Source organism: Equus przewalskii, chromosome 1, assembly GCF_037783145.1.
Source record: "Equus przewalskii isolate Varuska chromosome 1, EquPr2, whole genome shotgun sequence".
NCBI lineage: Eukaryota > Metazoa > Chordata > Mammalia > Perissodactyla > Equidae > Equus > Equus przewalskii.
This window is the reverse complement of record NC_091831.1, coordinates 83867916-83882245: the sequence shown is the minus strand read 5'-3', so window position 1 is coordinate 83882245 and position 14330 is coordinate 83867916. Positions and strand designations below refer to the sequence as shown.

The 14330-nt window shown below is 40.5% G+C and overlaps 1 protein-coding gene across 4 annotated transcripts in view; it reads left to right on the top strand.

Annotated features, from left to right (window-relative positions):
- BMPR1A (bone morphogenetic protein receptor type 1A) overlaps positions 1–14330 on the top strand; it is a 140160-nt gene that overhangs the window by 89348 nt on the left and 36482 nt on the right. For all 4 annotated transcript variants that reach the window (XM_070569557.1, XM_070569584.1, XM_070569568.1 and 1 more), the window contains one exon: positions 10870–11085. In XM_070569557.1, the coding sequence (XP_070425658.1) occupies positions 11019–11085 (67 nt within the window). In that variant the 5' untranslated portion in view covers positions 10870–11018. The remainder of the gene's footprint in view (positions 1–10869; positions 11086–14330) is intronic.

The following is a 14330-nucleotide window of genomic DNA, read 5'->3' as shown; positions in this document are numbered from 1 at the left end:
CTAGGTGGTATCTTAGTGTAGTTTTGATTTGTGTTTCCCTGATGATTAGTGATGTTGAACATCTTTTCTTGTGTTTGTTGGCCATATCTGTGTATCTTTGGAAAAATGTGTGTTCATCTCCTCTGCCTATTTTTTGATCAGGCTGTTTGTTTTTTTATTGTTCAGTTGTGTGAGTTCCTTATGTATTATGGAGATTAACCCCTTGTCAGATATATGATTTGCAAGTATTTTCTCCCAGTTGGTGAGTTGTCTCTTTGTTTTGATCCTAGTTTCTTTTGCCTTGCAGAAGGTCTTTAGTCTGACGAGCTCCCACTTGTTTGTTTTTTCTTTTGTTCCCTTTGATCTCATGTGCTTTTTATCACACTGCTTTGAGGCTGTTGAGCAGGTATCATGGGTGGGCCAGTGAAGAGGCAAGAAGACCAGTTAGGAGGCCATTGCGGTAATCCCGGCAAGAGATATTAGTTTCTTGGACCAGAGAGAGAGCAGTGGAGGTAGTGAGAAGTGCCTAGGTTCGGGGTATATTTTGAAGGTAGAACCAATAGGATTTGCTAACAGATAGGCTGTGGAATACAAGAAGGAAGGAAGGAGTGCTCAAGAATGACACCAAGATTTTAGGCCTGGGAAACCAGAAGAGTAGAGAGGCTGTTAGCTGAGATGAGAAAGACTGAAAGTCTAGCAGATTTTGGGGGTAAGAAGAGAAAGACAGGAGTAATAAAGCATATAGCAGCTGGTCGCGTTACTAAGTAAAGTTTTATACTATTTGAGCTATCTTGAAAGTAACTCTTTTTTATACCAGCCTGTGGTTTTTTTGCATATGTCTTATCAAGTGTCTTTCCTAAGATATTTGGCTTTATTCAGAATTACTAATTTTATACTACTCTAACCCAGAATACTCAAGTGTGCCTTTCCCTTTAATCTTCCTATCAGCTGAATGTTTTTGTTGTAACAGAAAACCTGACTCTCTGACCTAAAAAATAAAGGGAATTTATTGGCTGTTAACTGAAAAGTCCGTAAGTAATTCAGGCTTCAGGAAGGTAGCTTGAGCAGCTTGTTGATGGGGCTCTCCCTTCTGGTTCCCCTCCTGCTCCCAGCATTGCTGCCAGCAGCCTCTTGGGCTGCTGTTTTCTTATTCATATTCAATCTGAAAGAGTGACTTTGTTTCTGCAGGCCCAGCCAAGGTCTTGAGACTGTATTAGACAGCTCACCCCTGAATTTTCCGTTGTGGCAGAGGATAGGGCATGCTGAGTGGCTTAGCCTGGCACAGAACCTCTACTCCTGGAGCTTCAGGGAAACCTGTGTGCTCTGAACTTTTAAGAAATTGCAAGTCAAGAAAAAGTGGAGAGAAGTGGTTGATTTTTAAATTGCTTTTGCATTGTGCAAGCGCTGTGATTAACACAGCAAGAACATGATTCATTTTTAAAGTGGTCAAGTGAGAAGAAAGAAAAGTAAAGTAAAAGTAGAATTATGTTCAGACATTAGTTTGATCAAGATAATTTTTCCTTTTAGAGGCCTAATGCTCTTGCTGCTTGAACATCTGCTACCACAGCGGAGCCTTCAGATCATGACGGAATCTGATAGTCAGTCATTCTAGTCGAGAGTCAGTGTTTCTCACCAAGGAGAGCACCATCGGCATCTGGTCGAGACAATTCTTTGTTCTGAGGGATTGTCCCTGCACGTTACATTGCATTTTCTGTTTTCTCCCTGCACTGCATGTCCTGTCACACTCCAGTCCTGGTTCCAGTGAAGGAGCCACCTACGTATTTCCAGATCTCCTTAGAGAGGGACAGACTTGCAAAAATTCTGACTGTTTTTGAAAGGGTGTTCTTTCAAATCAAGGGCATAAATACAGATACATTTTGATTTGGTTTCCTGAGTGGAATATAGGTTTGTTTTTTGTTATTTTTGAAGTTATGCTTTGATTTTTTTTTTAGTTCTAGAATTTAGATATATTCTCCTTAAAGATTGGTTTAGCATTTGAATTAAAGTTTTGGCCACAGAGATTTACTGAGTTAACCCAGAAAGTCTTTGATTAAGTGTTGTATTGCTCGGGGCCGGCCCGGTGGCGCAGCAGTTCAGTGCACACGTTCCACTTTGGCAGCCTGGGGTTCACCAATTCGGATCCTGGGTGTGGACATGGCAGCGCTTGGCACGCCATGCTGTGGTAGGCGTCCCACATATAAAGTGGAGGAAGATGGGCATGGATGTTAGCTCAGGGCCAGTCTTCCTCAGCAAAAAGAGGAGGATTGGCAGCAGTTAGCTCAGGGATAACCTTCCTAAAAAAAAAAAAAAAGTCTTGTATTGCTTAAGGAAAAGAGAAATTTGTTCTGATAGCCGAATGTTGGTACTCTTCCAAGTATTTTGAGACTTGGGTCACATAGGTTAGAATAGAAAGTCCAACCAGCTTTGATAGGTTAAAATTTGTGGTGAGAAAGAGTGAAATTGAAATATGCTGAGTCTAGAAGAATTCATTCCTCAAGTCAGGATATCTTAGAAGACGCTCTGAATATATATTTTAACACACTGTATAAGCATTTAGGAAATGTTAGACATACCATTGTTTCCTCTGTGGTGAGGTGAATACATACAAAAATGTGTGTGTGGTGTGTGTGTAGTCAGTCTGTTACTCTCTGAGATGTATTTTCTGAAAGTATTTGTGTTTGTATCGATTCGGGCCCAGTCAGGAAAGCTCAAACCACGCTGGTTATTTGAACAGAGAGAATTTGGTGTAGGGAATTGACTACACAGGTGTTAGAGGATTGAAAAAGCTAAGGGAACACTGGGATTCAGCAGAAATAGTGATTGTGGGAAGCAGATAGCACCGCTGAGAAGCTGAGGTTTCAGAACCTGGGAGCCTGGAGAGAGTGCCCAGGCCCTTTGGAGGGGGCACAGAGCCGGGTCCTGAGGAGTTGCACTCAGACCCTGAGGTGCAGGAACCACCAGGTCTGAACGGGGCCGTGGGACTGCTTCTGAGGGTGTGGAAGGTAGCTGGAAACGGGAACCTCCTGCTACTGCCGGGGCAGAGGATGTTATTCAAGTGACTGACAGGAATAGCAAACAAGATCAGGAGGAAGGGAGTCCCTCCTCCCCTCCTCCCCTCCTCCAGCTTTCTCTCATTCCCCTGTTGGCAAAGCTATCAGGGAGCCAGCTGGTAAAAGACGTGTTGTTAGCAGTGTCCCAGCTCAGCCTCACAAAGCAGAGTTTTTATTTTATTTATTTATTTATCTTTCTGAAGAGCAATAGTGTAATAAGGGGCATAGAAACTTCTGTTTTTTCTCGCTACCTGCTGTGCACTTCCTGACCGTTCAGTAATGACGGGATTTGGACTTTGTCAGCAGCAGACTTGCCACTTACTGGTTGTGTGAACTTGGGCAAATTTCTTGACTTTGCTGAGCTTCTCGTTTTCCTTGCAGAGTTGTGAAGATCAAATAAAATCGTACGTGGCTCAGTAAAAAATGACTTCCTGTTTCCCTCTCGATGTACTTATTCGTGTAACTTAATGGATAGAACACTGCGCTCGGGGTTACAAGACGTGGGTTTTAGTTTGTCCTTCAAGTTACCCGCTAAATGAAATTCAGCAAGTTGTTGGAGCTCCCTGAAGCTGTCTTTTCTCTGTAAAAGAAGGAGTACTTGATTTACCGTGAGGGTCATACAGCTGGTGTGATGCATGTAAAACTCACTTGCAAATTTTGAAGGTGGTGGTATGCTAACATATAGTTGCCATTAAATGCCGTATATGAGCTTCTCTCATTTAATCTGCACAGAAGACCTACGTCTGCCTTGTGCTAGGCCCTGAGCTGTTCACTACCACGTTACACTGGTTTTATCTCTATAAAAATACTGTACAGAAACACAGTATTGTTTCCCATTGCCCGAATACGTGTATAGGGATGATGAACTCTGTTCCCTCCTAGGCGTTTCTGCAACCACTGATGCACTTCACCTGTTTTTTGGTCGTTTGTGCCTATTCCAGAGGAGAGACAGAAGAGTAACACCCAGACCCCCCCTCAGTTAACAGCTGGTGTTAAGAATCTCTTCTGAGCGTAGACGTGCCAAAGATGTTGTACAGCGTAGCGTAATCTAGGACTAATTATTGGTGAGGGTTTTTTCGTTTAATACAATTAAGCAAAAAGGCTTTGGAGAAACTAGGTTAGGGAATTTGTAGTACAAAGTTGAGTGGTGTTTTGAAAATAGGTTATCTCCTGTTTTTTTAAAATACTTCATAAACCAAGAAACATTTATTGTGCATCTACTACTGAGGCCCGAGTGAGGGGTATAAAACATATGAATGCATCAACCGTATAGATAAAGCCTTACTAGTTTGCCTTGCCTCTCTCTTCCTGGAAGAAGTTATACTTGTGTTGGGGAGAATAGTATCTTGGCACAGAAGAAAAGTGAATAAATAATTTTGAATAAATTTTTGAATGAATAGTTGAACATTGGGCCAAGGTAAAATCTAGTCAGAAAGTAGTTTCGGGGACAGTGATGAAATTAGTGACCTCAAGGTGATGAAGACATGGCAGTTAGAAATGTCTTTATAAGCGGAGCTCCCCATCCCTGTGGGAGGTCAGAATTTAGCTAGATGGTTGGTTTTCTTTGCTCTTTTTTCACGCTTTCCAAAAGACCTGATTATGAATGTCTCTACCCTTCGTCCCAATTCTCCCAGCAGGGACTCCAAGGCAGGCTTTTTGGTGAGATTCCTGTGCATTACCACAGATACACTCACAAAACTGTTTATTTAGGCATGTTATTTTCTGAAGGGTTCGTGTTTAGATTTGGGCGAGATTGTTTTCCACACTGATAGAGAAATGACCGTGAGTGGCGTTGCTCCGCTCTCTGTGTCTGTATTAGCTTAGGGACTGACGGGGGCGGAGGTTAGAAATGGAGAAGGAATGGATGGGTTGCTTGTTAAGGGAAAAGACAATCTTCTTATGCTAATCCCAGCCCTGGATAAGGACGAAGCAGCCGCGCAAACAATGGCTGTGGAGCCAGAGAGTCTGCGAGTGAGTCCAGAGCTTCTCAGAAAGCTTGTCAGGCCCGGCGCCTGGGCTGCCGCGGAGGCCTGGCCGGCTCTCTCCTTACTCCTCTGTGGCGTCGGCAGCTGGCCAGCCCGCTGAGAATTCCAAACCTCGCTACTAGAAAGTAAAAATTAAGGGCGGGGGGCTTAACGGGAAGAGGAAAGAATGACTTTAGTCTGTTTTTCCAGCTGACTTCAGCCTTTTCCTGTTTTTTCATTCTGATTGAACTATTGGTTCAGCTTTCTTGCTGTTTGTGAAGGTTTCAGATTTTTTATTTAAAAAGAAATTATTTGTATTTTATTGAGTCATTTTGCCTTAGTGTTATTTTCCAGAAGAAGAAGCTGCACCAATCTGAGTATATAGCAAAGGAAGGTGAATTTATTTGCATGCCTATTTGAACTAGTTAATAATAGCTTTAAACACCAGCATCATTTTAAAATTTTGATCAGGCATCATTTCAAATCTCTGCTTTTTCTTACATCTTTAATAATTGCAAGATTAGATATTTTAAATTTTAACATAAAAATTCTGATGACATATTCTAGGAGTCTCTTAAAAATATTCTTTATTTTCAGATATTAGAATTATAAAGTACTCAGTTTCAAGAATCGTTGCAAAATAAAGTTACTGTTTTGCTATATCATGATTATAGAAACGGTTAATACGACGGGACAAGTAAAGAGACAGTCATCAGTATGTATATTATTAATAACAAAAACAACTGACGTTTATTATTTATTGACTGTTTAATCCTGAGTTGTGAGGTCCTGACTCGTCTGGGTTAGTGACATTATCCCTGTTTTGTGCTGCGGGAACTGAGACCTGGCCGGCCTGAGTGACTCCCCAAGTCACATAGCAGGTTAATCCTGCGGCTGCTGCTTGAAGCCAGCGGGCTGACATCAGAGTTCAGGCTCTTAAGTTCGCCAGGCTGTTGGATGAAAAGTTCCTTTACCTGGAACACAGAACTGGGGTCAGCTTCATGGACTCCGTCGTTTCAAAGGGCGAATGTGACAGTGTAGAGTGTGGGGCTGGGGACAATTTTTCCCCCACAAAAAATGAGCTTCTTCTTGAGACAATGTAACAACAAAGAGCATGCTTTTGGTTACCCCTTTGAAAGAAAGACGTTAGTTACGTTATCCAGTTCTTTGGGCATTGTGACTCTTTTCCTTATACTTTTCTTGTTGTACTCGGCCTTGACTGTGCTTTCCAGACTCTTTCTTTTGGTTGATTGTGCAGTAACTTACAGTGATTGGGCATATTTTATTTCTGCAAATTTTTCATAATGACCGTTATAGCAGTAAATGTTATCTATTGCCGCCCAACAAATTACCCCGAAACTTAGCAGCTTAAAACAACCAACATTTATTATCTCATACCTTTTCTGAGGGTCAGGTGGCTACCAGGATGGTTATAATTTAGAGTCTCATGAACTGTGGGTGGGGTGTCTGTGGAGCTGCCCTCCCCTGAAAGCTTCCCCGGGGCTGACGGGTCCGTGTCCAGGGTGGCTCCCCGGCATGGCTGGTGGCAGGAGGCGCGTCCCCACCGCATGGGCCTCTCTGTACAGCTGCTGGAGTATCCGGGGTGGCTCGCCCGCATGGCTGGTGGCAGGAGGCGCGGTTCCCCACCGCGTGGGCCTCTCTGTATGGCTGTTGGAGCGTCCTTGGGACCTGGCAGCGAGCTTCCCTCCGAGTGAGTGTTTCAAGACAGAGCAAGGCAGAATCCAAAGTGCCTTTTGTGATCTAGTCTCAGAAGTCACACTCTGTTGTTTTCTTCTTCTTTTATTTGTTAGAAGTGAGTCATTTAGTCCAGTCGTTAAGTCCACCACAATGGCCTTTTGGTAGGTTTTTATTTAACTGTGAAAAAAGACCACTTGTGAATAGTAGTTTATATTCCAGCTGTGGTAATATATTACACTACATTGAATTGCACATCACGGGTCCTGGATCGTGAACTTACTTTATCAGTGAATGCCAAATAAATATATGTGGTATTAATGCTTTTATTAATCCAATTTTTAAATGGACTTTGGTGTTCTGGGACCATCTTCACTTTTCAATGTTAGAAGGCCATCTCACACAGAGCCATAGCTTTAAATGTCTCTATGCTGTTGACATAACAGATTTATATCTTCAGTCCCAAATGTTTCCTTTCAGCTTCAGAACCAAATGCCTATCAGACATTCCCTTTGGGTATTCTCAAATGTCTAAAATTGAACCCTTGATCTTGCCTCTTCACTACTTTGAAAATCCACTTGTCCCCATTTCACTTGTTGCTCCTGCCAGAAATGTAGGGATCTTCTTTGACCCCTCACTCCCTCAGCCCACGTCTAGTCCCTGACCAGCCCCTACTGAGTCTGTGAAGTGTGTGTGGAGTCCGTCCCCTGCACCACCACGTCCCTAGTCGTAACCACCGCCGACCCTCCTAAACTCCTGCAGCAGCCCTCTTACTGCTCTGTTTGCTTCCGCTTTTCCCCTCTCAAGCCCATTACATAGAAACCAGATAATCGCCTTCCCATTCCGCTTAGATTTAAACCCACAGCTCTTCACACGGTCTTACCGGACCTGGTCCTTGTCTTTTCTCTCTCTTCAACCTCATCTCCCAAAACACCACCCCTTATTCTCAACATTTCGGAAACACTGTTCTTTCTTTGCTCTTCTCTGCTTCAAGATCTTTGCACAGGCTGTGCCTTGTGCCTAGAACTCCCCCCGACCCCGCCTTCTTTGCCAGGCTCACTCTTAGTCTTCAGATCTCAACTTAAACGTCACTTTTCAGCATTGCTTCCCTTCTCCGTCTAGATTAAATTAAGTCATTACCCCACGTCCCTCCAGGGCCCAGTACTTTTCTTTCTTTGCATTTACCTCAAGTAAGTTCATCAGTTACTTATCATGACATATCATTTGTGTTGTTTTGTTTGATGCCTGAATATCTTACTTGTCTTGTTTAGTAATTGTGAACTCCATAAAGGCTGGGTCTTTTTTGCTCTCACCACTTTATTCTCTAATGCAGAATCATGCATATAAAAAGCACTTAATACATATTTAGGAAATCAATTAATATTCAATGGCAAGAACACTGTTTACACAGGACTTCGGGGTTGGAAGGAAGCTGGTGAATCATTTAATCAGTCTGGGCTCATTTCCATCATACCTGTCATGTCCGTGACAAAGGTGCGTTCGTTCACACTTTGTTCGTTTGATACCCTGTGAGCAAAGACCTCTGGTTCTTTCAGATGTATCTCCAGTGTAGGCATTTCTCTATCCTCTGCATTCCTGTCATTCTTTTCTATCATGTTTAAGAGGCCTGAGCAGGGGGAATCAAGTCAGATGGTTACTCTTTGATTATAGCAGTGTGCCTCTATCAATGTTTGATAAAATTGCCTTCATGCCTAGCAATTGTCATAAGCGCTGATGCGCATTGCACTTGTGGTCAGCTAAAACCTAACATTTTTCTTTTAAAGATTAGGGGTTTCCATTGTTAGGTTACAAATGAGGCACTTGAAGCCGTTTTACCTTTAGCCTTTCCTTGGCTGGTAGCTGTCCTCCATACAAGTTACCGTAGGTGTTTTAGTCTATAAAAATTTCTCTCAGATGGGATTGTCGTGGATAGCACCTGTTACTTCCTGTGCCAGGTTGGCAAGTGTGTGATAAACATGTATGGGGGGGAACTTTTATTGAGCACTTACTATGTCCAGACTCTCCTAAATACTTTATAATGTATAGTTTGCATTATATAGGGTACATAAAGTACCCAGCGGGACCGTGTGGGGTAGCACTTAACACGTGGACTCTGGAATCAAGTCTTCTTGATTAGACTTATAGTTCTACCACTGACCAGCTGTATGATCTTTGATAAATTCTTTAAACTCTGCTTGCCTCGGTTTCCTGATCTGTAAAATTAAAATAATTGTACCTATCTTATAGGGTGGTTGTGATGATTAGATAAATTAATATATTCAAAGCATTTATAATGTTGCGGGTACATAGCTAGAGGTGAAGGTGTATCAGCTATTATCTCGGTTAGTTCTCAAAATAATTGTGAGTTAATAATATAATTCCAGTTACAGATGAGGAGACTCATCCAGAGAGGTTAGGTTACTTATGTAAGGCAGATCAGGATTTGAACTTGTGCCCAGGGTAGCAGAGTCACAGATGGTTACGTGGAAGGAATCAGACATATTCTTTTTCCACCAAATGGGACTATGAGTGTGGCAGGTGCTTTGAGAGTAGCATCGACTGCTCTGCAGGGTGCCTTGGTTGTGACTCTGATGAGACAAGACAAAATACTAGCTTTCAATAAATCAGTGAAGAAACGGTGGCTGTACAATGGAACCAGTCACAGCGGTCAGTTTCCTGCCCAAGGCTGTGAGCTCCTTGAAGCAGGAACTGTCATACTCGTATTCGTATTTCTAGCACCTTTCGCTGATGTGTAATATGTACTCAAAAAATGCTATTGGTGAATAAGTGAGTGAATGAATGAATTAGTGAAAAGTCTAGAGAGGGGCGAGAGCTGGTAAGGGAGGCACACATGATGCCATGTTTTTTCGGCCCAGGTGACTGGAGAGATGTGTGACTTTTCTCTGTGACAGCAGGTGGAGGAGGGGGAGGCAGGTCCGGAGGAGTGAGGAGGGGCGTCAGTGAGATGATGTGGACTGGTGGAGTGTAAGCCTGGTGGGGCTGCTGAACACAGGCGGATAGAAACAAGGAGGGAGACCAGGGTCGGAAATAGACTGGGAACTTCTTTAGAATTAGAAGCCTGTAACAGGTATTCCTAGGATCACAGCTGTTTCATTGCAGGAAGTGAGTCTCCCAAGAAATGCGGGTAAGTCACGTTACAGATTTTATTCTGTAATTATTGTAGACTTTGTGTCTTATTCTCTCAGCATTATGTAGATAGGAAGCAATTTAATTTTATAGTAGAGAAGTGAGAAATTGCAGAGATTTTAGAACTAAGCCATATTTAATGTGCATAATACAAATGACATCTCACTGAAAACATCATGTCCTCAATACTATAAGTGCCTTTGGAGAACTTGTTAAAGTGAAAAACTGTTAGCTAGGTAAAGTAGAAAGCTCGGGTTATGTATGGTAGAAATCATGCCAGGGGTAATTGTGTCATAAATGAATAAATGGCAATTTGAAGGGAGGATAAACAGAATTATATTCAGCTTTGTACCGACTAGCCTTTTTTTCTGTTACCTATTTAACTATTTTATAATTGCCACACCTTAACTGGAGAGGGTATGTTTCATGTCATCCATATTAAAAGCTCCATTTTATCCTAATGAAGTCATATTTGCAATATTTTAGGAAAATAATTTTATTTTAGATACAATTCTATTGTTTTTGCTTTAATGATAAAGCACACTGAATTTAAATGTGTGTGATTTTCTAGGTAGGCTTTCTCTTTTATCTATAGAACAAATTATTTATTAAAAAGATGCAAGGTGTTTTTATCACATCTACCAGATATTGAAAGATTGTTGACGAATAGCTTAGCATTTTATATTCAACTTTTCCTGCCTTATTCTTAATATATTTAGAAATTTTCTTGATAGTAACAAAATAACTCAATTATTTTAGAGCAGCCAGAAAAGACTATAGAGATTATTTAGTGTACTTATCTTGTTTTACACGTGGATAATTTAAGGGCGGGAGAGGTGGCAGCTATTCCTGAATTACTTTGAACTTTTGAATTACAGTGCCGTTTTTTGTTTTTTTTTAAACAAAGATGGGTTTAATCTTTAAATATATTTCATTGTTTAAATGTATATTTGGGCATTTGTTTTCCTCAGATTTTGAGAACTTTCCAGAATTCAGTTATGTTCATTACCTTTTTAATATTTTTTGTCTTTCAGGAATCAGGAGAAAGCAGTGGAAGTTGAAGTCATTGTCAAGCGATTGAGACCTTTTACAAGGAAATCTCGTGGAATAAAAGCCATTTAAATTAGTGACATAACAAGACCAGGTATTAAGGTGACAGTGTACAGGAAACGTTAGAATAACAATGACTCAGCTATCTATTTACATCAGATTATTGGGAGCCTATCTGTTCATCATTTCTCATGTTCAAGGTAAATCACTGTTCATTTCAGCAGTCTTATCTTTTCTAGTAGTTTATTTCTGTATATAAAAAAGCACTCATTCTTGCAACTCCTCTTTCGGCTCGTGTCCCTTTTTGAACCACGAGGCCCAGTATGCCCAGCGTAGCTTTTAAGTAAAGAGCCAGAGAACAAACACATGGCAAATAATTTTTGAACTTGATGTGATAGAAACGTTTTCAAGTATTTGTGAAATCTCAGTCTCTGAACCTATTGTCTTATTCATAACACAGGCCTTGTGACGTGCAACATCAGGTCTCGTGAGGGTTAAACGAGATCAAGTATGAAATAGGGTACCTCACCCCAGAGCCTAAGACACGGGGTAATAGGTACTCTAGGTACTCTAGACTGTGTTTTAAAATTTTTCTCCTTTAAAATACTTAAATAAGGAATATATGTAAATAATTTTTAAAAATCATTTTATTGTCCTTAAAAGACTTCAGAAAGATAAATGGCACTTTTGTGTGCTGAGTACTAAAATTTCTTCATAGAGGACTCAAAGTTTTATTTATGACCAAGCTCATAGTTTTACTGTTGTGTGTTCACAGCTGGGAACTCCCAAACAGGAAGTTATTGTGATGACCCTTAGGATCAGATGGGCTGGATTCCTCATAAACTTTCTCCTGTATGGTTTAATTGGGACAATATCTTAAACTGAAGAGAGAGTGGTATTTTGCAAAAGAATTTTAGATAGAATTTATTGGACATCTTCATTCCCTTAAGTTTATGACTTTACAGATTGCTCTCTCATAACGTTTTGTTCACAATGATATGGAGTAATATCTACTAACAAGAGATATGGTTAACAGCATAAATCTTTTGACATTTTTGTTTTAAAGAGTAAACGTAACAGTGAACTCTGTAGCTTCTTTGTGTTTTGTCTTAGGTATAATACCTTTATTATGACCATGCTCAGAGCACAGAGCCCTCCTGCAAAAGCCACTTTTTTAGTGAAACACCACATTATTTAGTAAAACACCTTCCATCTGTTGTTATATGCCTTGTTGATCAGCATCAGCCAAAGCTGTCATAGTTTTGAAGATGAGTTGAATTAGTAGTAACTTTTATATTTGCTACCCACTCCCAGGTAATCGCTATTTAGTATTAATATTTTTAAAAATCTCTATAGATCACACAGAGGCAATGTGATACAAAATTCTCATTCTCCGCCCAGATTCAAATTATTCTATAATAGACTTTTATTAGATGAGATAAATTAGTAGTTAGTTATCAGGCATAAGTGAAAAGTCTTAGTAAGATGTTATATTTCTCTGATAAAGAGCAAAGTTTGTTACATTTCCATTCAAAAAGGATTAGTTTGATAGTTGCTTCAAGTGATAAGATAAAAATATTTGCTGTTGAAGAACTAAAACAATTATAGAAAAAATGTGGTTTCTTAGAGATTGCTAAGAAGGATTGCGGAATAGTGTTAGTGGAAATAACTTTGACTTTAGCTGCAACTTTATCTTGAATTGTGTCTCGGAAATGTAAATTTCTCTGTATCTTGGATTCCTTATTATAAAAGAGAAATAATAACACTTATCCTAGATATAAACAGGAATTTTTTAAGCATCAAATGTTATGATATAGATTTAAGTGCTTTATACTGAGATGAAGCTACTCAAGTTGGAACAGAAGAATGAGTCATCTGATCTTAACATCTGATAGATATTTAGTCTCCGTTTTTGACTTGGTCACAAGGTTTAGAAATAGATTTTTGCTTTAAGTAACTGGTTACCCAACCAACAGTGACTTAAAGATTTATTTTTGACATAGATGGTAGATGTTTGCTGGTGTTCATTCGTTAGTTGAGTCAAGGTTGACATCTCTGTAATTTCCTTGGCTTTTCAATCATAATTACAAAGTGGCTATTATCTGCATGGAGGAAGGAAAGGTGGAGAAGGGGTCAGCACTGGCCTCAACTGGACCTTATATTAAGAAAGCAAAAGTTGGGGGAGTGACTAGGGGAAAGCCCCTACCAAGATGAAAGCTAATTGGGGCAGGGTTGGGGGTGATTCTCATCAAGCTGGCACCGCAGGAAAGCAGATAGCAAGGGCAGAGTGAGAAAACCCTGAGAGCAGGGAGGAGAAAGCGCCCCTCCCGCCCCTGCCCAGCACCTGCTGTGGTGCCTGGGATCTCCACGGATCGCAGAGGGCTCAGGATACGCAGCTCTTGACCCTCATCCAGTGGCGATAGGTGGTAACTGTGTCCAAATAATATCACAGTGTGCAAAAACAGAGGCACGCCTTCTAACAGTATCACAAATTATGTTAAATCTCCAGACCAGAGAGGAAATGACAAGTACCCAGAAATCAGTCCTGAAGACAGAAATATGTAATCTAAATGACAGAAAATTCAAAATAGCCATCATCAAAACTCAACAAATTAAAAGAGAATGTAGAGAAACAATTCAATGAGTTCAGGAGCTACTTCACAAAAGAGATTGAAACTATAAAGAAGAAGCAATCAGAAATATTGGAAATGAAAGACACAATCGAAGAGATAAAACAAAATAGGGATTCCCTGAACACTTGAGTGGACATCATAGAGGAGCTTATCAGCATAATTGAAGATAGACATGTTGAAAGGCTCCAGACAGAGGAGGAGAGAGAAGTAAGACTAAAAAGAAATGAAGAAAGTGTCCAAGAAATATCTGACTCAATGAGGAAATGCAACATAAGAATTATCGGTATTCCAGAGGGAGAAGAGAAGGAGAATGGAGCAGAAAGCTGGTTCAAAGAAACAATAGCAGAGAACTTCCCAAACCTGGGGAGGGAGATGGAAATCCATGTGGAAGAGGCTATCAGATCTCCTAAATATGTCAACGTAAAAAGACCTACTGCAAGGCATATAGTAGTGAAACTGGCAAAAGTGAATGACAGCGAAAAAATACTAAGGGCAGCAAGGCCTACAAAGGAACCTAAAAATAACCTACAAAGGAACCCCTATCAGACTTGCGGCAGCTTTCTCTGCAGAAACCTTACAGACTAGGAGAGACTGGAATGACATATTCAAATCTGTGAAGGACAAAAACTTTCAGCCAAGAATAGTCTATCTAGCAACAAAGGAAACAAAAGGAAAAATAAGTGAGGCTTCATCAAACTAAAGAGCTTCTGCCAGGCAAAAGAAACTAGGATCAAAACAACAAGACAACCCACCAATTGGGAAAAAATATTTGCAAATCATATATCTGACAAGGGGTTAATCTCCATAATATA